The sequence below is a fragment of the Ziziphus jujuba genome, chromosome 6 (assembly GCF_031755915.1).
Source record: "Ziziphus jujuba cultivar Dongzao chromosome 6, ASM3175591v1".
Classification (NCBI taxonomy): domain Eukaryota; kingdom Viridiplantae; phylum Streptophyta; class Magnoliopsida; order Rosales; family Rhamnaceae; genus Ziziphus; species Ziziphus jujuba.
The window spans coordinates 7,094,099-7,120,301 of record NC_083384.1 but is presented as its reverse complement, the minus strand read 5'-3'; the positions used below and the strand labels follow the sequence as shown (position 1 = coordinate 7,120,301).

General features: G+C 33.2%; 3 protein-coding genes across 3 annotated transcripts; all 3 read left to right on the top strand.

Moving 5' to 3' along the window:
* Window positions 1–2,182: 2,182 nt before the first annotated feature.
* On the top strand, window positions 2,183–6,653 carry LOC107431160 (uncharacterized). The gene is made up of 6 exons (XM_048463620.2): window positions 2,183–2,731; window positions 3,575–3,724; window positions 3,851–3,976; window positions 4,215–4,259; window positions 4,717–5,270; window positions 5,944–6,653. Exons 1-6 carry the CDS (start codon window positions 2,242–2,244, stop codon window positions 6,313–6,315), a joined length of 1,737 nt encoding a protein of 578 aa, XP_048319577.2. The 5' UTR covers window positions 2,183–2,241; the 3' UTR covers window positions 6,316–6,653.
* Window positions 6,654–18,999: 12,346 nt separating this feature from the next.
* On the top strand, window positions 19,000–19,626 carry LOC107431159 (disease resistance protein Roq1-like). Its single transcript, XM_016042038.3, has one exon. The coding sequence runs from the start codon at window positions 19,000–19,002 to the stop codon at window positions 19,624–19,626; it is 627 nt and encodes a 208-aa protein (XP_015897524.3).
* A 4,923-nt stretch (window positions 19,627–24,549) lies between these two features.
* Window positions 24,550–25,209, top strand: LOC132803972 (disease resistance protein TAO1-like). The gene has a single exon (XM_060817841.1). The coding sequence runs from the start codon at window positions 24,550–24,552 to the stop codon at window positions 25,207–25,209; it is 660 nt and encodes a 219-aa protein (XP_060673824.1).
* The last annotated feature ends 994 nt before the right edge of the window (window positions 25,210–26,203 follow it).

Below are 26,203 nucleotides of genomic sequence, written 5' to 3'. Positions count from 1 at the left end.
GATTTAATTGTTTTAAATATAATTTTATTTTTATATAATCTTGTTTAATAAATGTTTTTAAGGTTTGAATATTTCGTAGATTAAACATTTTCCTTCAGATATAATTATATTTAAAAGAATTTAACTAAATTATGAATAAATTATACTCGACTTGAATAAATTAAATAAATTTCTTCTACTTCAAAGAACATAATTCAGTTTTTGATTAAAAAAAATATATATATGTTTAGTTATAGTTAGTTGAACAATTTAATATTATGCTGTCGATATATACTAAGAAAAGTTAATATTGTTTGATTGATATGTTTTGGACTATTTAACACTCTGCAAAATAGATATGTAAAAAGAACAATCCTAAAAATAGAACAACCATAACATGCAGTGAGAGAAGCAAAAGTAGACGTGTGAAAAGAACAGTCCTAAGAATAATTATAGTCCCAAAGCTCACAGGCCCCAATCAAAGCCCAATAACTCTTTAATTTCGCTTTAAAAAAAAAAAAAAAAAAAGGAAGAGGTTGGTGAACGGATTGCTTATGGACCAAGTAACAAGACCCTTGCGTTTAATGGAGTAGTTGTAGAAAACCTCCATGTGAAATAAGAAGCAATTGAAGCGGTGGTTGTAGGAAGGAAATACCAGATAGAAGAATGGTAAAACGGTACCGGAGAGTAGTTAATGGCTTGGAGAGAAAGCTGGTCCCATGATGTATAAGAAGAGGTCAAGTAGGTACCAAAGGGGTTGAGACACAATTCTATTCACTTAATCTCTCTGGTAAATCATCTTCCTAAATGTAATTTAGAGAAAAAGGTTCTCCCTTGGTATACGTAAGAGGTCAAGCAGCTAGCAATGCGGGTAAGACACAGTTCTATTCACTAAATTTCTGCTAAATGCATAATCATTTTCCCAAATCTAACTTAGGCATCAAAGGGGCCTTATCCGTCACACCTCCTGTATCTTGAGTAAGGGCCTTTTTGCAGGTGCTCTGTATTGAAGTTGGATTTCGAGAAGGCAGAGAGATGGTGCCACAAATTAGTGTCAACACACTTCTTTCTTTGTTTCTTTCTACGAACTTTATTCTGCTCCCTTGTTGGGTTCCTATGTTTCGTATATAATCGTCAACTTATATTATGTACTATACTTAACTAGGCTCGAAATGAACAAATTTAACATCATAATTAATCCCTGCAAAGGTAGTATAATAACCAGTATGGGTAGATAGAAGAGAGATTGAAGGGACATCTGGTGTTTGATTCCACATCATCCGGTGTAGTATGGAAATGGTTAAAATGTAATGATACTCTCATAAAGCTGGAACATTTTCAAAACAGGATTTGAAAACCTTCAAAATTAAGTGAACTTATGCAAAAGTAGTCTAGGATGGTGAGCACCTTCTGGGAAAACAAAATAAAATTTCTAAAAGAAAACTAAAAATATAGATGCTTTAGAATCTTCCAATTCCTGTTTATCTCTCATAAATATGAGATTTTGAGAATGGTAACTAATTGTGGTTTAACTAGTACCAAAGCAACAGGTCATAAGTTCTATTCATGTTACTTGTTCAGGAAGCAAAAGATTTTTGTCGGTATTTTCCACATGTTGAGTACCGGTTGAGGTTTAGCAAAGGTATTTCGTTTTTCATGTAACAGAATATAGCATCTAACTTTTTTCCCGCATATATCCACATTTTTCAGCACCATGGAAGCAGTATAGCAACTATTGATGGAAAATATTTTGATCCCCTCTGATTTGTTTCGATATTATAGGAATAAAAGAGTATAGTGTTGGTCTTTCTAGCTACTTTATGCATTCGGAAAATTATAAAGTAGATGTGATTTGCCTCATATTCCCATCACTAATCTCTCTGTATTTATATCTAATATAATCATCAATCTGTAGGAATATATGCGAATAGAAATAATGGTTTTTTCAATTAATTAATCTAAATCAGAATTAACATACATTCAAAGCATCAGACTTTAAGAATCATAACCAAGTCTCTCTAAATGAGCAACGAAATATAACAATTAAACTGATATTATAAAGCAGTGCACAAGATAAAAGCATCAAATTCTTGCCCGGTTTTTCTAAACCCTTTGTTCTCTTTAACTGTGCATTGATGTTTATATACGCTTTAGAAATAAGAATATAATTTAAAGTGGAGTCCTTCCCTTATATAACAAAATCGTCAATTTTCCGTGATCAAAGCAAGCTAAGCCAAAGATCTAGAGGTGGAGAGATTAGAGATGGGAAGTGTTCCAGGACTAGTTACAGAGCCATACCGAGCAGCCTTAGAAGGAGATTGGGAAAGAATGAAGAGGTTCTATGAAGAAAACAGAGAAGCAGTGTTTTATCCTCTCACAGTCACTAATGATACCCCATTTCATATAGCTGTTTACAGTAAAACTAAAAGCCCGCTTGAAGAATTGATTCAGATTGTGCCAAACCCGCCAATTGCGAAAGCCGATGATAAGAAAAACACACCTCTTCATGAGGCTGGCGCTATTGGAAATATTGAAGCAGCTCAAGTGTTGATGCATTGGTCTCCAGAGCAGCTTGAGGCTAGAAATGCTTTAGGAGAAACTCCAATGTTTAGAGCTGCTGCATTTGGTATGAGAGAAATGGTCAAGTATTTGGCTTCCGAAGTCCGAAGCCGTCACTGCGATATGCAGATTCAGCGCATCAGAGATGATAATACCTCCATTCTTCATAGTGCCATCAATGGCCAACACTTCGGTCTCTCTCTATCTTTCTTTCAAAGTAGCTTTTGAACCCAAACTGAAATAAGTGTTTTTTTCCCCTGTGTGTTGGTCCAAAAGTAATAGGAATAATCATAAATTTTTTTAATACCCTGTCACAACGATTCTAGTCTTCTGTTAAGAGCGAAATGCTTCCTTTAATTTCAACCTTCTAAAATATATATATATATATATATATATATGATATGCTAATTAACTACATGATCTTCCTAATTTGTGTTTCTTTCTTTGAGTTTTCTTGTTTGATTTTTAGAGCAATCTCTTTAACTCCATGGTGTGTGTTAGACATAGTCCCAGAATTTCCTTGACTCGAAGCCAGCATCTCCTACGGGTGTGAAGGACCGACCATTGAACCAACCTCTCTAGCTATATTTGCATAACTAAATATTACTGTAAAGCCTTTCTATAATCAAATTTTTAATTAGGTCTCTTCGGCCCCTTCTTTGCTTTCTTGTCAAAGTCCAGATAAACAAAAAGCTTTTTTAATTTCTATACTGATAACAAAGTTGTACTTTCTTTTTTATTTAGGAATTTTTAAAAAACTGATCTTACCCAAAACAATAACTATTATAGTAATTTTTTTTTTTTTTTTTTTGGGGGCTAAACCCTAAGCCCCCATCCGGTAGACTTGAACCCATGCTTGCTTGGTATGGGTGCTGATATTCAAACCAATGGAGCTACCACGCTGGTTTAATGTTTAGAAAGTAGTATGTATATATTGTAATATATGTTGAACTAATAATAATGTTTGGAAAGTAATATGTATATATTGTAATATATGTTGAACTAATAATAGATAATTTATGTGTTTCAAAAACAGAGACAGCATTGTGGTTATTTAGAAATGATGAAATACTGGGAGATCTTATGGATAATAAAGGCATGACGTGTCTTCAGCTACTAGCATACATGCCATCGGCTTTCAAGAGTGGATACCCCATGGGCAAATTTGCATCATTTATCTATTTCTGTAAGTCTAAAGCTTATAATAATTCCTCTTTTTTCTTAATATTTTAGTTACACATTGAAATTTTTTAAAATAATAATAATAATAAACAATGTAAAATTTTCCATGTTTAACATTTATATATAACAGGTCTTCCAAATAATGAACATGATGATGACAAAGGTGATCAAATGAATTTTAGGCAACATGACGGTTTGGAGAGTGGATGGAGTAGACATCACCACCGTCAATCTTGCTTTTTAAGGTTCAGTAGAGGTAATACATGGAAAGCATGTATAGCCATACACGATTGGTTATTATTTTTATTCCTCTCTCTTTAACTTTTTTTTTTCTTTTATTTATTTATTTTCTTACCTCTTCCTCAGACAAATCTTTTTTTAAATTTTTTGTTTTATTTTTAAGGTGAAGTGTACGCTCCTATACATCAAAATTATTTTACATATAAACAGACAAATTGCACCTACCTAACTGATCGTGTTGCCCATAACTGCAGCAATCACAAGGATGTACTCTGGCTTGTGGACGTTCTTACCTGCTGGTATTTGTGCTAACTTCTCTTTAATTTCACCTACATGTATATGCTTACATTAGTTAGTGTTGATGGTAAAACTATTATAGCTTCCTTTTTCAACATTCGAATCATGTCAAAAACAGATTTTTTAAAAATGTATTTATTATTTATCAAGTCCTAACCTAGATAAGATTTTTATGTTATTAAACTCATATTTAACCACTAATTAATTTTAAATTCTAATTTTTAATATGATTTAAAAACTAATAAAAAAGATAGGAAAATTTATCCATTTATTATAGTCATTTTATTTGAAACTTGGAAGTTAATTATCATTTTAATTAATTTTGAATATATTATGTGTTAATGACTTATAAATTACTTCGTGAAAGGCCTTAAACAGCCTTTAAATTGAAAGTTGAAGTGCATTTTTATCTAACTATTAATTAAATCTTTTTTAACAAATTGCTATCATCTTGAATAGGATGGCCAATTATTGGCAACATTCAAAACGAGAAGAAGAAGCACGAATCATCTTGGAAACTTGCAAAGCTACTCATAAAGATTGACAAATCATGGGAAAAAACTGATATAAAACCAGATATAGGAATCATTTCATTTGGAGAAGCGGAAGGAAGTGGATCGGAGAAAACAGCTATATTAGGAAAGAAAGAAGATAAAGAGGAAAAAGATGATAATAATCCTCCACCATTAATTTCTACAAGTACAACACCATTGCTTATAGCAACTAGCACTGGTATAGTTGAAATCGTTAATGGGATACTTGAAGAGTATCCTCAGGCAGTGGAGCATGTTAGTGACCAGGGACTTAGCATTATGCATGTCGCGAATAGGTACCGCCAAAGGGATATTTTTGAACATGTAAGGAAGATGAAGATTCCGATGACAAGATTGGTTAGGAGAATTGATAACAATGGCTATACCTTATTGCACCATGTTTCTGATATGACCCATTGTTCTGCTGGAATTTTGCCTAATCCTGCTCTTCAGTTGCAAGATGAATTGAAATGGTTTGAGGTATATTTATATTAATTTATGGCCAATTACATTTTACTCCCAACACTATAGTATATTTGACGCTTATACTTTAAATTAACAAGAATAATAATAGTTATCCTCACATTGTCATATATATTACCTTAATGTTAATTAAGTCCAATTATGCATTTTTATAGATAAATTTTATAAAATTTAGTTAACTTGCTTTATTCTGTTTTATGTTTTTTTATCATTAATTATGTATCACGGAATTCGTCATGGTTTGCTAAATATATCAAATTTGTTTTTAAATGTATATATGCTGTTCATGAACTAATACAAGAGAATTTACTTTACAACTAAACATTTTTTTTTATTATTATTTTCTCCTTTAGAAACTTTTTGTGTATATTCAAATAAACTCCAATTTTTTTTTTTTTATGTTGGTGAATGTTGTTTAGATTTATAATATAGAAAGATATTTTTTTTTCTTTTTGGTTCTATTAATGTATGTAGAACTTAAATCATAAAACAATAACTCTAGACACACTAAATTTATTAACTAAATTTTTGGTACAAATTTATAGATTTACCCTTCATGATTATAGAAGGTCATCAATTTGTAAACTATTAATATATTGCAAAATTATTTGGTACCTATAGCATGAATGGTCCATTCTTGATATAAATATACTGTGAAACGTTTGTGTAGTGCGTTCGGAAATTAATTCCATCCCATTACGCGATGAACCACAGCAAAGGTGGTCAAACTGCCCAAGAGTTTTTCGAAAAGTCTCATGCAGATCTTCTCAAAGAGGCACAAAACTGGCTAAAGCGAACATCAGAATCCTGCTCAGTAATCGCAGTGCTTATCGCTACCGTAGCCTTCACAGCGGCGTATACCGTTCCAGGAGGTTCCAATCAGTCCACGGGCGTTCCGATATTACTTCACGACCCCTTCTTTGTGGTTTTCACCGTCATGGACGTTCTGTCCCTCGTCAGCTCTCTCACATCGGTGGTAATGTTCATCTCCATCCTCACCTCTCCCTTCAGGCTTCAAGATTTCCGGCAGTCTCTCCCTTGAAAGCTTACGCTGGCCTTTACCTTCCTTTTTTTTGCTGTGGCGGTGACCATGCTGGCTTTCTCGGCCACTGTAATTCTGATCGTTCATATGAAGAAGCGGTGGACCACCACTATTGTCTATGGCGTGGCTTTTGTTCCCGTGACGGTTTTCGCACTCTTGCAATTCCCTCTCTACGTAGCGTTTATGGGCACCGTGAAGTACTCCTTGGGCATCATGAAGAAGGCTCTTCCTTGGAATTTTCTAAGGCCGTTGTTTTGCAAGATTCAATACTGAAGTTTTTTTCTTGTTTTTTTTTTTTTCTTTTTTTTTCCTTCTTTTGGGTGGGTAAACATGAATCAGTAGTGAAGTCTGTTTAATGATATGTGTATAGATATGGCTATAGCACTGAATGTGAACTGCCTTTGTTAACAAATTGTTTGGTTTCAACTTAAGTTAAATTTGAATTATTCGATTAGTATTAGTCATGTGTTAATTACATAATTTCTGTTCATTTATTCTTTTCTTTTTATTTGATTGGTTAAGAAACTTGAATCACAAGGCTGTGACACTAGTAGTATTAATTAACTGAAACAAACACTTGGCATGCGGCAAAAGGTGCACAAAGGATTCGATTTAGATTTATTTTCAACAAAATATACTAAAGCTGTACTGACACAGGGTGATTATTAATGATATAATTACCCGAATATATACAATTCTTTTTTTTTTATTATTCATCATTATTTATTTATTTTTACGCACGTAAAAGCCCAACTACAACCTTGACTAGGGTGTGTTTGTGGTATGCTATTGTGCAGGTGGTTTGATTTAGAGCTTTTTCAACTCTAAATTTGGTCAAATAATGGAACTTCACAAAGCAGGGCAGGCCCGGCTTAAGTATTAGTGAGTAAGGCCTATATCTAGGGCCCATTATGAAGTGGTCCAAAAAAAAAATTATGTTAAAAATATTATATATTGTTTTGTATACTTTTAGTCTTTATTTAATAAGTAGGATAGAATATATTTTTTAGAAAATTTATAAATGGACTTTTTTTTTAATTCTACACCCACTTCAATTTATTATTTTTATATATATATACATATATTTTATTTTGAAAAGTGGCATCAATCAACTATTCATTCCATTTTATCAAAAATTAAATTCTTTATTTTTTTATATTTGTATAAAGTCTTAATAGTTAAAAAGTAAAAGATAGGTTAAAAATCTCTCATGTCATGAGTCTCAACTTACTCTTATATTTTTCTTTTCATCAATTGAACTTTTATATAAGTTATTTAATTTTTCTATAATCTATAAAATTTTTATTCAAATGGCTCTTAGAACAAGTAAATCTTATTAGTTATTAGTTTTTTTCCCCTCATATTATCTATCACTTGTAATTTATTTAATGATTTTATATTCTTTATTCTCATTATATATATACATGTATATATATATATATATATATTTGTTTTTTACGAATTTGTATTCGTAGTTATCAATTTTTCAATTATATTATTGTTTATCATATAAATAAAAATAAATTACATATGTGTTTTAATGTGCATTTTTTAATTTATTTTTTTAAAAAATATTAGAACCTGCCACTTGCATAATTTATTATCAATCAAAACAATATTTACTATTAAAATTTATCTCAAAAAGTTAAGAAAAAATGTATATTTAAAATAAAAAATTTAATTTAATTTAAAAAATTATTAACATTATTTGATAAAAGCCTTACAAAAATTTTACCTACGGCGGATGCGTTTGGTAGGCAGGACAGGTTCGGATCGGACAGGATAGAATAGTGCAGTCCTATGTTTGGTATAGTTCCGGACGGTGGACTGGTTGTTCCATGTTTGGTGCAGGATTAGACTGGATTTGACTATTTTATAATTTTTTTTAATGAAAATTTATAAAATTCGATTTATAATTATAATAAAAAATAATATATTTAATTAATATTGTAAATTGATATATTTGTATTTACATATAAATTTTCAATTTTTATTACATCCACAAACTATATTAATTTATAATTTTAAAAATAAATTATAATTAAATTATAACATAATATTTTATAAATAATAATTAATAAAAAATAAAGATAATTAATGAAATTTTGTAATTGTAATTTTTTATTTACATTAGAATTAAATTGTAATTTTTTTTTATACCCACAAATTACTTTTAATATATGGTTTTAAAAACCAATTAAATTGATATTATAATATATTAAATCATATGTAAAAATAAAAAAACATAATATCATATTTAATTAAGAACTTGTTAATAACTATCATATTTAATTAAGAACTTGTTAATAACTACAATTTCACATACTTGTTTGCATACAAATGTATATATTTGAGTTTACACCGATAACTAATTATATGCGAAATAAATAAAAACACCCATTGATAATAATCCAAACAAATAGCTGATTATACAACCATTAGCTAATAATTATATTTTTGGGGGCCATGATTAATAAAAATGTTTCTTTCTCCCCTTTTTTTTTGGCAAGCGTTATCACTACTTTTTTTTTGGGAATATATTTTAAATGTTAACACTATAATATTAATATGATTTGAAGGCGCATAAATGAAAGACATGATATTGTGCTACAATGTGTCATGAATACGGTAATTTATATGAATAGATATTGATATAGCATCTGTGTGAAATCTATCGAGTACAACACATACAAAAAAAAAAAAAAAGATTCAGTATCAGATACATTATTTTATTATCTATAAATGAAACTGCAATGCAAATGAATTAAAATTCACAAAAAATGTAATTGAGTTCTGAATAGCTACAACAGACAGATATTGCAATTATGCTTTTTCAAAATTCACATACTCAACCTCATGTGACCCAAATATACAACAAATGGAATCATTTTTACACTCCAAGTGATACTACATGATGGTGCCCCTGCAAAAATTTCCTCAATCCGCAACTATATATATATATATATATATCTAATGGCACAAAATTGTTTTCCACACGGCTTTTTGACATGTTAGACATTGTTGGAGTACATTTACATTTAATAATAATAACAGCATGACTATTCCATGATACTGGATATAAATTTGTGAAAGCTTAGTACCAGTGTCTTTAACACCATATGCTGATCTATCTATTAGAAGCCTAAAACATAGACACAACGAAGAATGGAAATCTGTGTTGTTATTAAACTGCTACTAACAAAACATATTTTCATATTCCAATCATGTGCATCAATTGGTTCATCATTTTCTTCTTCTTTCTCTAAACGAAGAACAAAACAAATATGTTAGCACTGCTGGCCTTGAAATCCAAAATTTGGTTGCCTCCAAATAGCCATATACTTAGTAGCTAGAACACCAACACCAGTTTATGCATATTTTCATACAGATATATTGCCACTGCTACTAGCAATACATATTTTCAAAGTATTATCACAAACAGATTGAAGATCTAATACTTTGCACAAAGACATTAACCAAATTAGATATAATTCTCAAACCACCATCACAAACAGAATTAGATATGCTAATTCACAAAGTATCATCTGAAATAGACACAAGCAAGTAAAAAATGGTTTATATTAATCTAGCCAACACATCATAAGCAACACATCAACAATAGGCAAAAACAGAACACTTACCTTCCAAATTTGATGCTTTAGCTCTAGTTTAAGCCTCCAAAATTAAGCCTTCTTCCTCATGAATATCAAGCCCTAATTTTGCAGATCAACAAATGACATGAAAACAAAATATAAGCCCTAATTTTGCAGGTAAAAAAATTATTTGAAAAAACGAAGAAGAAGATGATGATGGAAGATTGAAGAAGCAGAAGAAGAAGAAGAAGAAAAATACAGAAGAAGAAGAAGAAAGCAGAAGATGGAAGATCAAAGAAAAACGCAGAAGAAGGGGATGGAAGATCAAAGAAGAATAGATCGAAGACTATTAGATTGAAGACTGAGAAGAAGAAGAAGAAGAAGAAGTAAAAAGAACGGAATGCAGAAGAAGAACTGTACTCACCGGGAGTTTCCACTCCTACGATAGACGTGAACAGTCCGACAAAATTGATCTAGCCAGAGACACCAGCGGGAGACACCAGGGAGAGAGACCTTCGATGAGCTTGGGACAAATATGACCCGGGGGGGGGGGGGGGGGGACGGGTCAATTGAGTCCCAGTTATTTGGTATTAAATCACTGTTTGGGTTAATTTGTCCCAAACTCAAAATTGCAAACCAAACACCACACTTGGGACACGATCCCATCCTATCCTGGCCGATCCCATCAACCAAATGCAGGCTTAAGAGTTAAAGCAGGGCTGTTTGTGAACCATCACAAACTATGTAATATATATATATATATATATATATATTTGGATGTTTTAAAACTATCATTAAATCATGAGAGGTGCTTCACCTCTGATTTGTTTATTTATTTTTTTCTCATAAAATAGTATTGAATTTTGAAAAACCAAAAAAAAATGTCCAGTATTGTTTAGCAATATGTATATGTTTAGTTGCTAATTAATCCGTGAAGAATTGAGAAATAATGTATGAACACCATATATATAACAAGAGATCCGACAAAAGGTATTCTCATAATAAATCAAATTGCATTTACAACATAAAAATAAATCAGCACAGACTTTATGGAAGACCTCCAATATAATACCGTAATACTCCACCAAATTCATTGAAACATAAAACTTTAAGAGGGCTCTTAAATTCAATTTGCCAGTGTCATTTCCACCATGGATTCTCTAAAATCCTCTCTTGGATCATACGAGCATTTTAACCATTACTACAAACTTAATACCGTCTGGGCCTCTTTGCCTTCTAATTTAAGGCTGACGACTTAGAAACTTTAACTACAACTTTTTGTTTTTTCTTTGGTTTTTATACTCAGCAAAGCATTAAAAGAAAAATATTTCTATATGCAATTTAATCTAACACTTATGTTTTAAACAATCAAATCAGAAGGAATTTATATTAAATGTAAACGGCAAACCTAGTGAAAAAAAGTTGCAAGGAGACTTTGAGGTTTGGAAGTGACCACGCAGATTTTGAAGATTGTAGAAGGTATCGTGGCCCATCTATGCTTGCACTACGTGTTTTACTTTTTCAATAATCTAGAAGCCTCGTTAGCTTACAAGCAATTTCAATTTCAATAATAACGCATACGTAGCATTATAACAGGTTGCATGTTATAATTTTTATAATTTTTATGTATCTTTTAATAACGCGTATGTTGTTTATTTCTGGTTTTTAGTTTTTTTTAGCTAGTTGTTTGTAATTTTTTTTAATATATATTTTAAATAACTATAAATTTTTCACTTTAAAAAATTATAAATTTAATAGAAAATGAAAAACATAAAACATTAAATTGAAAACTATTTCAAAATAATTTTAGTGTAGATTTTTTTGCTTTCATTTAAAATTGAAGTTAATTGAGATGATTAATAAACTTTAACACTATTAACATTTAAAGCAAACAAATGACACACAATTAATAAAGTAGAAAAAGATAAAAATAACAATGCAACTTGGTGCTCTTTTCATTTCGGTGGAAAAAAAAAAAGAAAAAAAAAGTTATTTTTATTTGTTGGAAGGTGCAATGCAATGATACAGAATCTTTCAAATAATTAAAAATTAACATTTTTCTAATGAAATTCTAATACGAACGTAGTGTGACGATGGATATTGACTAATAAGGTCTTTTTTATTATTTATTTTTCTATTTAAAAAAAAAAAGTCTTTTTTTTATTGTTATTCATGTTGACTGATAAAATTAACGCGGTTTCCAACTCCTTTTTCCCCTGCTTTCCTCCAAAACAGAGTGAGAGAAACACTGTTTTGGGCAAGCAACGAAGGCGTTTTTGTACTGTTGTGGGTAGGTGACTGTCGAAGAAACAGTAGAGAGAGCAAAACGGCCTCAGAGAACCTAGCTGCAGCAACGTCGTCGGAGGGCAAGCGTGTGACGGGCAAAGGTACATGTAGTTACCAAGCCTCCATTCAATTTGTTACTAATTTATAATTACTTTTGCTTGTGGATTAAGATTTGCTGCAGGTTATAAACATGGTTGCGTCATCATCTTCTTTTCAAGAGAAGTATGAGGTGTTTCTTAGTTTCAGGGGTGAGGACACCCGCGAAGGTTTTACTAGATATCTTTATAATGCTCTGTGTCAAAAGCATATCAACACATACAAGGATGATGAAAACCTTGAAAGTGGGCATAAGATATTAGAAATTATGGATGCGATTAAGGAATCTAAGATTTGCATAATAGTTTTCTCCAAAGATTTTGCATCTTCCGCATGGTGTTTAGATGAAGTGTTGTGGTGGCAAGTAAAGCCACATTTGCTTATCAATTCAGAAACTTGACCGGTCAAAGGAGGTGGTGTAATTATTGCAAGCTTCTTCTTACTTCTTCAAACTTCTTCATACTTTTACTAAGGTGGTAGCAACTCTTCTTATCCTTAAGCCATTTTGTTTGACCAAAAAGAGCAATTAATGCAAGGAATATAGGTGGCATGGCATGTAACACCCCGTCCCGAAGAACGCCGGAATTTTCTCATGTTGACAAAGGTTGATCGGGTTTGGCCGTCGTTGATAGAGAAGGGTCAAACTTTGACTTTTTGACTCAGCAAGAATTTTAGGTTGACCAAGACACCATTATGAAGTACACATCGACTTGAGTCCATAGACTAGTAGTACGTTGAAAAAGGAGCTACGGTTTGAAAGTTATAAGTAAAACAAGTTGAGGTCCGAATTGTCCGAGGGTGCCAAAGTTGACTTTTTATTCTCGTAAAATTTAGCTTTAACTTATGTATGGTTGTGAAGTACTCATCGATACGAGCTCGTAGACTAGCGGCACGCCCGATTTGGACATATGGTTGGAAAGTTAGAGACTTGTGAAGTTTTTCCGAGACAGCTATTACTATTCATCGATCTGTGAATGTGAATGAACAGTGACACCACGTGTAACATTATAAAGGGTGCCATGTGTCACGACAAGGAAATGCCATATTTCAGACAATTAAATATTACATTATTTTATTTTATTTTATTATATTATTATTTTATATATTTAATTATTTATTTTCTTTTTCTTTTTCTTTTCTTCTCCCCCACGTGGAAAGAGACGCATGGGACTTTCTCCTTCCTTGCTTCTTCTTCTTCTTCTTCCTCCCGTTGGTCCCCCTCTCTCTCTGTCTACATCTTTTCCGGCCATCGGACGACCACACACGCTAGGCGATTGGATGGGCCACGGCTAGGTGAGTCCGATCATCGAATCTCCAGCCGGTTGGCCGACGGACGTGCTGGGATCGACGCCCAACATTGGCAACAAGCGTCCTTCCTGTTGTCTGGTTTTTCAACCGCTATTGGTGGCATGACTAGTCCTTTCCCATGAATTTGGGCCCCCTGAGTCTGTTTCCAAGCTCGGATTGGCTCAAATATTGCTCATTCATGAGGAATTACAGAATCATTTCTGCAGCAACTTCCCAGTAAGATTCCGACGATCTCCAATAGCTATTAGACCAATTGAAGGTATATTCTTGGTGCTCTCATTGTATGCTTCAAATTGGTAGCTAGAATGTGAATTATAATTAAGTAATTAGGAAGTTGCCATTGATGGAGCTAGGTTGTGTTTATGTTGAAATTGGATAGAGGTTGGACAAGTCTTTAGCCAATTGCCATTACATTTGGGTTCTTAATGATTGTTAGAGGCTAAAGGAATGGTTAATTTAAATTATTTGTCAAGATGTTGAAAAACTCCAAAATTTGAGTTTAGGCCAATCGGCTCACCTTGTATTTTATCCAATTGGGTGGACAATATTGATAATTATTGAGTCGTGGAGTGAAATTGGGAGTTTAGAATCCTAATAGTATTTTCATTTTCTTTATTGAGGCCTAACCAATAGTTTCGTAATATTTTAATTATCTAATACTAAGCTAGAAGGTGAAATAAAACCTTTACAGAATCTGTAAATTTATCTATTATGTTTGATTTGAATTATGGTATGAAAAATTAGAGTTAATATGTGTATGGATTGATTGATATATATTTATATATATATAAATACATACACACATATATTGTGAACATATGATGCACATATGTATATGTATATATATATACACAGTTAAAGCTTTGGGTATATATATATATATTTATGGAGATGTGTGATTCTATATGAAAATGTATATAATTATATCATGTTACGTGTGGTTGTGTGCGTGTGGATATATGTAATTATATATATGTATTCTGAAAAGTACTATGATTAATTAGAAAATTAAAGAAATTATTGTCTAATTTGTTATGCTATTTAATTGATTTAAACATAATGTTATATAATATTCATTATATGGCTTGGCAATATGATTGTTTAAAAGGAAATATGAAATTTTATGAATTTGATAAAAGTGTATAAATTTAAATGTATTTTATAAAAAATTCAAATTTTATAATATTATCTAATATTATTATAAAAATATAATATTATAAATTTTATTGATTTTCGATGCACCATACAGTACCGGTGTTCTGTAGTTGTGGATATGATTAGTGCGCTGGTGGAGTGTGATAAGCACGCAGGTTTATACTCTCCCGTGGTTGCCATCAGACCAAGGGCAGGCAAGTTTGATATTGGCCATAGCCGCCCCCCTCCGTGGTCAAGATTGAGCTCTTAGCATCGGCGCTACTGGGACGCCAGAGCGGCTTGGATGCCGGTTTTCTCTTTATAACCTCCCCGTCAGATGGTGCTTTGGGACGCTGGGTATCGTAGGACACCATTGGTATATAGTATGTGCATCAAGTATATTTTGTATATATAAAATATATATATATATATATATATATATATATATATATTATATTTGTATGTATCACACCGTACGAGAACAGCAATCCGATGTGGTCCATGAAGAGCTAGCCTCGTAACTGTGTTGCCTACAAGTCCAGGGGATTGGACGGCCAATCTAGGCAACTATCCTGGACTGTATTGGTAGCAGGGTGCCGACTGCAGCTGGAAGCATGGATTGCAAAGCATGTTGGAGGGTATCGTTTGTATCCCTGATATGACTGTATATTTCATAATATATTTTGAATTTAAAATATTATTTGACCTCGTACTACTCTATCTATTCATAACCTAATTTTCTAACATTATACTTAATTGCTTTTATTGTCATTATTTATTATTAATATTATTCTCGTTATTAATAGTACAATTATTATTTATCAGAATTATGTTTACAATTATTTTCATTATTACTAATATTATCATCATCATTATTATTATTATTTTTATTATCGTCATTATTTATTTTTATATTATTATTATTATTGTGATTATCATACTGTAACGTTGAACAAGTATCACAACCAATGGGTGAGAAATATGGCCATCGGGCAAGTATGATAGTCCTTGGGCAAGTGACAGCCATCAGGCGAGTATGAGAGCCCTTGGACAGATATGATTGTGTGGTAGTCTTCAGGCAAGTTATATTAATACTATCATTACCATCGTGATGTATATTATTTTATTGTCATTTCCACCAAGTATTATTATTATTATTATTATTATCATACAGGGGCCTTCATATTAGTGTAAAAGCCTTCGATTTAATGTGTAAACTTTCGAGCGGGTGTGGAGGCCTACAGGCCTGTTATTGTGTTATTGGTACTGATATTATAATTATTATGTGACAATCCTTGGACAGGTATGGTTATACAATAGCCTTTGGGCATGTGGGATGACTGTTGATAGCCTTGGACGAGTTATATTAATATCATTATTAGCATCAAATGGTTGTTATTATTATTATTGTTGATATAGCGGTTGATTTATCTTTCTTTCTATATTACGCAGTGGTATATTTTTAAAACGATGTGCGAAATGTATTTTAGATTTGCAGCACTAAGTGGGTGATGTGGGCGGTTATGAACCTATGATGATATATTTTGATTGCTTATATATATTTTATATCTAATTTGTTATCGAAGTGCTACCATTTGTGGAATTTATTCGTAATAAGGTGGGAGGGATAAGGTGATACTATATAGAAATGTATTTTCTGTACAGAAAATTTTATGATAAGTCCAACCCTTAGGGAAGATGCTGCCGGATTTTTCTTGGAAGGTTCGATGGTGTTTCCATGGGATCAGGGCTTGTCTAGGATTTTGGTAAAGGGTCTTGGACGGGTCCTAACACAGTAGCAAGCTCTCTGCAGCTAGCAAAAGGAATTCAATTTGAATTTTGCAAGCTCTACCGCCTCTTTCTACCACCATATTCATCTATATATATGTATTTCCCTTCCTTTCAAAGTGTGATTTCATTTTGGTGTGAGAAATACACATAGAAACAAAGAGAGAGAAGGAGAGTATTAGAGAGAAAATTAAGAAAAGATTTTTCCTAAATATTCGTATCTTTCCTTTATAAGAGAGTGTGTAGGTTTTCTCCTATTATAAGAGAGAAGGTATTGTTATTTGTGCTCTCTTTATTTTAGAGAGAAATTATTTTATTCTTTTGCTTTAATACAATCCTTCTACAATTGCCAATTATTTGTGTGTATTTATTTGAATATTTTGCACACAAATTCTCATTTTTATCATTTCTACTTCAGCTGCAATTGTGAGTTTTATATCTTAATTTCCTGACAAGTGATTTGCATACTGGAATGCTAGAGAGGTGGAAGTGATATGATACCCATTTTTTATGGCATAGAACCATCCATTGTATGGAAACAGGAGCAAAGTTATGCAGAATCATTAGGTAAACATGAACAACATTTTAAGGACAACATGGACAAGATGCAGCATTGGAGGGATGCTCTTAGTGAAGTGGCTGCTCTTAGCGGTTATGATTCAAAGAATACAAGGTAGCTTTTTGTATCTTAATATTGATTTTATATGTATATTATAAACTATCACATATCTGCTAGCTGTAAAAGACGAAGGAGCGGAGTTTAATACTTATCAAATCAAGCGCAAATATTGGAAATCCATCAATTTTATTTAACCATATTTGAAGATATTTTCTCATTTCAGTTTTTTTTTTCTCTGCTTACGAAAAAGTGAAATCAAAATTGATAACATAATGTTAGAAACTCAGGTTATGAATAGATAGAATAGTATGAGGTCAAATAATATTTTAAAATTCAAAATATATTATTGAATATACGCTCGTATCAGGGGTACAAACGATACCCTCCAACATGCTGTGCAATCCATGATTCCAGCTGTCATGGGCACACTGCTACCAATACAGTCTTGGGTGGTTGCCTAGATTGGCCTTCCAATCCCCTGGTCTCGTAGGCAACATAGTTACGAGGCTAGCTCTTCATGGACCATATCGGATCGCTGTCCCCGTACGGTATGATACATACAAATATAAATAATTTATATATATATATATACAAAGGATACTTGATGCACATAATATATACCATTAGTGTCCTACGATGCCCAGCATCCCAAAGCACCATCTGACGGGGAGGTTATAGAGAGAAAATCGGCATCCAGGCCGCTCTGGCGTCCAAGCAGCGCCAATGCTAAAAACTCAATCCCGGCCACGGAGGGGGGCGACTGTAGGCAATATCAAACTTGCCTGCCCTCGGTCCGATGGCAACCACGGGAGAGTATAAACCTGTGAGCTAATCACACTCCACCAGTGCGCTACTCACATCCACAACCACAGTACACTAGTACTGTATGGTGCATCGAAAATCGATAAATTTTTATAATATTATATAATGGAGATTAGATTTTCTTAAACTTGTCTTCATGGACGAGAGTAGTATGCTTTGGCTGATGAGAGAAGATAAGTTCTCGTTGTATTGGTCACTACGAGGTTACTGAGAAAATTGATTTTATGGCGTACAAGTTAGCATTTTCGGTAGAGTTAACATGGGTATGTAACGTATTTCACACATCGCTGCTACGAAAAGACATTGGAGATGTATTGCACATGTTCGAGACTCCCGACATTGGATTAAGAGAATATCCATCATACGTGGAGCAACCAATACAAATCTTAAATCACGAGGAATGTGTACTGGTCGATAAGATTATTTCTCAAGCCAAAGTCTTGTGACAGATCCACCTACTCAAGGAAGTGACGTGGGAGCCCGAGGCGTAGATCCGTAACCAATATTCTTATACGTTTTAGCGACGTAGGAAATTTCGAGGATGAAATTTTTGCAAGGGGGTAGGATTGTGAAGTCCCACATTGGTTGAAAAGGAAAACGCAACACTCCTTATAAGTGGGTGTGGATACCTTTCCCTTGAGAGGCCTTTTAAAACCTTGACAGCTGGGTTGTAAGAGGATTCCCTAGGCCCAAAGAGGACAATATCTCATGCGGGTGGTCTTGGCTGTTACAATCTGGATATATAAGTAATAAATAACATTAAAATTAAAACCATTTATATTTATAGTTATTTCTTTTAAATATTATACACCTAATATTCTTCTATTTCTAACAATTTGTATTTGACGATTTCTTAATTATCTAGGCCCGAATACAAGTTTATAGATAAAATTGTTGAAGATATTTTGTTGAAGTTGACTATATACCCGTAAACCTGTGATCATTTCAAGCAGGGCCTAATTGGAATTGAAAATCGTAACGAGGAAATTGAATGATTATTATGCATTGACTTAATGGATGTTCTCACCATTGGTCTTTATGGCATGGGCGGTATTGGAAACCACCCTTGCTCTTGCTGTATTTCAAAAGTTATCTCGTCATTTCGAAAGTCATTGCTTTCTTCGCAATGTTAGAGAAGAATATGAAAAGCATGGCATAATGGAATTGAGAAAGCAACTTCTATTCCAACTGTTCTATCATGATAGAACTATTCCAAGCTTGGAATCAACTCAACTTCAGGAGAGACTCTGCTGCACAAAGGTCCTTGTAGTTTTAGATGATTTGGATGGTGCAATATCCCAATTAAATGAATTGTTACCTAAAGGGTACAGGTTTGGTGCTGGAAGCAAAATCATTGTCACAACTAGGGATGCACAGTTGGTTAAATCAAGTACAGATAAAGTTTATGAGGTTAAGAGGTTAAATGATGTTGAAGCTCTTAAGCTCTTCTGCTTACATGCTTTTGAAAATAATTGTGATCTTAAAGGATACACAGCTATATCAAAAAGTGTGGCCAATTATGCACATGGCAATCCATTAGGTCTTGAAGTTTTGGGTTCTTCATTTCGCTCCAAAAGTGTAAAAGAATGGAAAAGTGCATTGGATGAGTTGCAAATAGAGCCAAACCCAAAAATTGAAAAAGTGCTAAGAATAAGCTTTAACTAATTAGGCAAAAAAAAAAAAAAAAAAAAAGGCTACACACCCATCCAGGATGTATTTCTTAACATTGCATGCTTTCATCTGATGGAGTAAATAGAAAATCTGTAGAAAGTAAAATACATCACAGTGGTGCAACGAAAAAAATAAGTGATCTCATTGATAAGTGCTTGATAATTGAAGATAGAAATAGATTGTTCATGCATGCTTTAATATGGCAGATGGGCAAGGTAATTGTTTACGATGAAAACAAAGAACTTGGAAAATGTAGTAGGCTATGAAAGGCTAAGGATGTTTGCCATGTATTAGAGAGAAAAACGGTAAGTGAAAATTAATTAATACATTTATTTGTGTATGTATACTAGCTAGTTACTACATTTCATTTATATATATATATATATATATTGTATCCTGATAATTAATCTATCATGTTGGTTTGATTTTCAAGAAGCAGTAAAATGGAAGGCATGTCATTGGACCTGTCTGAACTTCAAAAGGATGTTAAAGTGAGGCCTAAAGCATTCTCAAACATGGACCATCTATGGTTTCTTAGATGTTTTAATGATCAATTAGCATTTGAAGTCAAATTAAGGGAGAAATTAGGATGAACTCCTTACAATAAAATGTATCTTCCTTCTAAAAGTATTGAATATGTTTCCGATGAGCTAAGATATTTTCAGTGGGATTTATACCCTTTAAAATATTTGCCATCAAATTTTAATCCAGTAAATCTTGTTGAACTTGTTATGCGTGGGAGCCAACTTGTGGAGTTACCCTAGAGTGAAGACGAGGTATACTATCCCTAGCTTAATTAATTTATGTATATGTGTGTGTATATATATATATATATATAAGTATGACTAAGTCAGATATTCTATGTCTAATAAAATGTGGATGCACGTGGTGAACATGTAACCTTGAATTATACTACCTAGTGGGACATGCATCCCCACTTTATAAACATCAGAATATTTTGATGAAAATTAATGCGTATAAATATAGTATTATATATGCAGTAGGATTTAATTAATGATTTTTTTATTTCTTGGTCTATGACAGCCCATTAGGAATTTAATGAAAATCGATCTTGGAAACTGTGAGGGCCTTATCCAAATACGAAATTTATGTGGGGCTATAAATCTTCAATGGATAAATATTGAAGGTTGTACTAGTTTGGTTCAAGTTCTTTCAGGGTTTAAGAATCTGAAAAAGCTTTAGCATCTAGATTTGGGTCGGTGTGAGAATTTGAAAGATGGTTTAGAAAATCTTCCATTGAATATAAGGATGTTATCATTGTATGGGACGGCAATAGAAGCATTGCCCTCATCATTTGGGCGTCTTCCGAATCTTGAATATTTAAATTTGGGGTATTGTAAGTGTCAGGATCCGTCCAAGATCTCTCACCAAAATCCTAGACAAGCCCTGATCCCAGTGAAACCCTACCGGACCCTCCAATGGAAAATCAGGCAGAACTTCCCCTAAAGGTTGGACTTACCATAATTTCCCTGCACTGAAAATATACTCCTATACACACCACCTTATTCCTCTCACCTTATTACAATTTAATTTCACAAATTTGCAGGAATTCAAATGAATAACAGAAAATCAATGCATAATCAATTAAATAATACATCCAACATAGTATACAGAGCGTTAATAAAGTTCTAAGTATGATAATTAATACAACAGAGTAGAAAGAAAATTTCATAATGAGAAATGAAGAACAGAAGACTTCTCGAAGTTCCAGGAATGATCAAATTGTCGAGCTCACCCTGATCGAACAATGTCTACCACCTGAGCCTAAGGGAACGAAATTTGAAAACATGAGATGCTAATCATCTCAGTGAGCGACCCAGTCTACTAACTACTAATAATTAAGTAATTTAGTAATAAGTAAATGAATAGATAATTATTAAATAAATAAATACATGAATGGTTTAGTAATAATGGTTGAAAATAATTTTTCTCTCAAAACCCTCACGGTCACTCAGTTGGAAATGTTCTCTTTTTAAAATGTTTTCACAAAACCCGATGTTTTATGCCCCAAGATTTAGAGAATAATTAATCAAATAATTTACAAATAAAACACAACAAATTAAGAATCCAAAATTGGAATAAAAATAATAATAGAAATGAAAATAATCTTTTATAACAATTACCAAAGATTAATAACATATCATCAACAAATAACACAAAGATATCAATGAACTCATATTAAGACAATTCAGAAAATAATCAAATAATTAGAATAACTCAATTAATTGAACAATTAAGTAAAGGAATAACTTAATCAAAATAAAACACCCATTTAAAATAAATGTTAAGAATATAATAAAATGAAAGAAAATATAATATATTAGAATTGATTTCAAAATACCAAAGCAATTTGAATAATAAATTCGTAAAAGCATTTTTATTAAAAAAAAATTACGTAACCTTTAAATTTAAATAATTAATAAAACACTGTTGAATACATTTTTATTAAAACAGATTTTTAAAATATTTCATATTTAAAAATCATGTTGTGAAAATCATTTGATGCATACACTATATACCAGTGGCGGCAACGGTACCCAGCGTCTCGAGCACCGCCAGACAGGAGGTTAAAGAGAGAAACCGGCATAAGGTCGCGTGGCGTCCCACCGCGCCGCTGCAAACAGGTATCCTGGCCATGGACGGGGGTGGCTACGGCCGATATCAACTTGCCGACCCTCGGTCCGATGGCAACCACAGGACAACCCATAAATCACCTGCACGCTACTCACACCCACCTGCTCGCTAATCATATCCATGTGCGCACTAATCATATCCACATATGCAGAACACCAGTACGTGTGTGATACATCTAAAAACTAGTTAATCATAAAATCAATATTTGTATAAAATACCACCGGGTTTATCTTATTCATTTAAACCCATAAATTTTTCACATTTCTTTTTAAAATCATCATCATAAATCCATTGCATAAATTCCATAAATTTCAAATCCATCAACTCTTAAGTTCATCAGTTCAAATATACGAATTTTCCCAATGGCATAAAGTCAAATCTTTAATATTCCAACGTATAAATATTTTTAAACATAATAATTCAAACCCATATCTTTCTCAAATTTTCAAAAATTAATTTAAATCAACAAATCCTTTAAACCCACATAAACTTCATAAATAATTAAATTCCACAATTCCTCAATATATAATAAATTTAAAATAAATAATTTCCTTCAAATCCATACAATCAATCCATACCAAAGTAATATTAAATCACATAATTTCATAAGTATTAAAATCATATAATTATGCACAATAAATCTATAATAAACATAACAATAAATTAAAGGAATTAAAACCACAATTCCTTTAATTCACAAATATATTTTTTGGCGCCAAAACACACATTGAAATTATCATAAATTAACAATATAAAATTAAAGAGTAATTTTATTAAATCACTAACACATAAAACATAATTTCCAAATAATCAATTAACACAAAATATATAATTAATCACCCAAAATAATTTTGAAGGTGGGTCACTCACCTCGAGAGCACGCGTATCAATAAGATCCTCCACAAGATCAAATCCACTATCCACACGTGCACCTAAAATATCAATATTACACAGGGTCAAATAAATTAATATTTTATTTGGATAAATAATACCCGGTATCTAGGGGAGCTAACACAAATGACAACCAAAATTTAAGAGTAATATACTGAATCGAAGCTTGTGAAATGAAGATTACGAATCTGGTCTTACTTCCCGGAGATTGGACCTGAGGTGGCTGGAATCTCGCCGAAAAGCCCTCAGATTTTAGACCCTCAATTCTCACAATCCGTTAAGAATTGAGGAAAGTGGACACTGGATTTGGGTTCAGAGGGTCGAAATTAGTGGGAAAGGATGGGCAGTGCAACTGGAAACGTGTCGGAAAGACGATTTCCCGATGAGCCGCCGTGGTCACCGGAACCCATCAACGTCGGTGGCCACTGGTCGTGATTTTTGGTGGGAAGGTAGATCGGAGGATGGGTGAACGGATGAGACCTACGGTGAGGCAAACAGAGGCTGGAATAGGGAGAAATCTGGGTTTAAAGCAATCGGTGCCGCCGCCGGAAAAAGTATCGATCTGGGCGCATCGGCGGTCGGTTGGCCGTGATTTGTGGCTGGCCGGCCGATTTTCAGGTGGGCTTCAAGCTAGGGTGGCGCATGTGGCTTAAAAGTGATCAGACGACGGTCAACGGTGGTGGCCGGTGGTGGTGGCTTCTCTCCTCCCCTCTCTCTCTCTCTCTCTCTCTCTCTCCCCTCCCCTTGGCTCACATGTTTTGGACAAAATAAAAGCCACCCATGGGTGACACTGTTCACTCATGGGATTGGCTAAAAACACGACAATTGGCACACACTGTTCACTCAAGTCAAAATATATTAAAATATTACGGTAATTGAAAAACTTTGCATGTCTATAACTTTTAAACTACATGCCCAAAGCGGATGGACCGCTAGTTTATGAACTCGTATCGACGAGTACTTTACAACCATGCATGAGTCAAAGCTCAACTTTGCATGAACAAAAAGTCAACTCCGACACCCCTTGGACAGTTTGGACCTCAACTTGTTTTGCTCATAACTTTCAATCTGTAGCTCCGTTTTCAACGTGCTACTAGTCTATGGACTCATGACAATGTGCACTTTTTAATGGTACCTCGATCAATGTGAAATTCCATCAGGAGCAAAAAGTCAACATTTGGTCCCTTCTCGGTCAACGACGATCAAACCCGGTCAACCTTGGTCAAATTTTAGAAATTTCTGATGTACTTCGGGACAGGGTGTTATAGTAAGAATCTGAAAGATGGCATATAAAATCATCCATTGAGTCTTCAAACTTTATATTTGAATAAATGCAGAAATTTGGAAGATATACAAAATATTTCGAGTTCGATGGATATAATTGAATTACAGTTGGATGGGACAGGAATTAAAACTCGGCCTGAAAGCATTTGGAAGCTCAAATGTTTGAAATATCTAGATCTTAATGATTGCCCAAACCTGGAAAAGCTTCAAGAAATCTCAGATGATTGTAAAAGTTCATCTCTTGAAGAGTTGGATATTAGTGGTTGTACGAGATTGAAGAGTTCGTCTCTTAAACAATTGGGTATAAGTGGTTGTACGAGATTGAAATCAATATCGGAAAGCATTTGGAAGATGAGTAGTTTGAAAATGTTGACTCTTAATGGTTGCCCAAACTTGGAAAAGCTTCATGAAATCTCGGATGATTGTATGAGTTCATCTCTTGAAAAGTTGGATATAAGTGATTGTACGAGATTGAAATCAATACCGAAAAGCATTTGGAAGATGAGTAGTCTGATAAGTCTGACTCTTAGTGATTGCCCAAACCTGGAAAAGCTTCAAGAAATCTCGGATGATTGTATGAGCTCATCTCTCGAAGAGTTGGATATGAGTGCTTGTACGAGATTGAAATCAATACCAGAAATCATTTGGAAGATGAGTAGTCTGAAAAGGCTAACTCTTAATGATTGCCCAAACCTGGAAAAGCTTCAAGAAATCTTGGATGATTCTAAGAGTTCATCTCTTGAATAGTTGGATATACGTGGTTGTACGAGAGTGAAACTTATTCAATTACTAAATGTGTGTGCGGCTACAAATCTTCGATGGATAAATCTTGAAGGTTGTACAAGTTTGGTTCAAGTTCCTTCAGGGGTTAAGAATCTCAGCAAGCTTGAGCATCTAGATTTGGGTTGCTGTGAGAATCTGAAAGATGGCTTAGAAAATCTTCCATTGAATATAGTAGTGTTATCACTCTCATGGACAGCAATAGAAGCATTGCCCTCATCATTTAGGTGTCTTTTGGATCTTGAATATTTAAATTTAATTCATTGTGAGAATCTGAAAGATGGCATGGAAAATCTTCCATCGAATCTCCAAACTTTATATTTGAATGAAAGCAGAAATCTGGAAGATTTAATGCAAAATATATTGAGTTCGATGGGTATAACTCAATTGGATTTGGATGGGACAGCAGTTAAAACTCTGCCAGAAAGCATTCGGATAATGAGTGTTCCAGAAAGGGTGTTACTTGAGGATTGCCCAAACCTGGAAAAGCTTCCAGAAATCTCGGATGATTGTATGAGTTCATCTCTTCTGTAGAGTTGCTGACTTGAATTTTTGTTGATTCGACCCGAAAAGCTTGCGGTGCGACTCATTTGGTGAATTTATTTTGAGAGAAAAAATGGGCTCATTGGCTGCCTCGCGGTATGGACCGTTTCAATTTTTGAGTTTATTACGTCCGTACAATATATATATATATATTTTTTTTTGGGAGTTTTTTTTTCTAGTATGCAGGGAGTTTTGCAGTTCTATTTGCTCACTTTTTTTGTACCAATCTTCATTACTAAAAAGTTTGTTTATCTTTGCCTGTGGTTTTTTCCAACACGGATTTTCCACGTAAATCTGTGTGTGCTTTGTTTTATTTTATTGCTATTGTTTTTTGTTCTAATTACGTAACATCTTTAATGGTTGGATATAAGAGGTTGTCAGATGGAAGGGCATTATCTTTCTAAAAAATGTCCGAAAT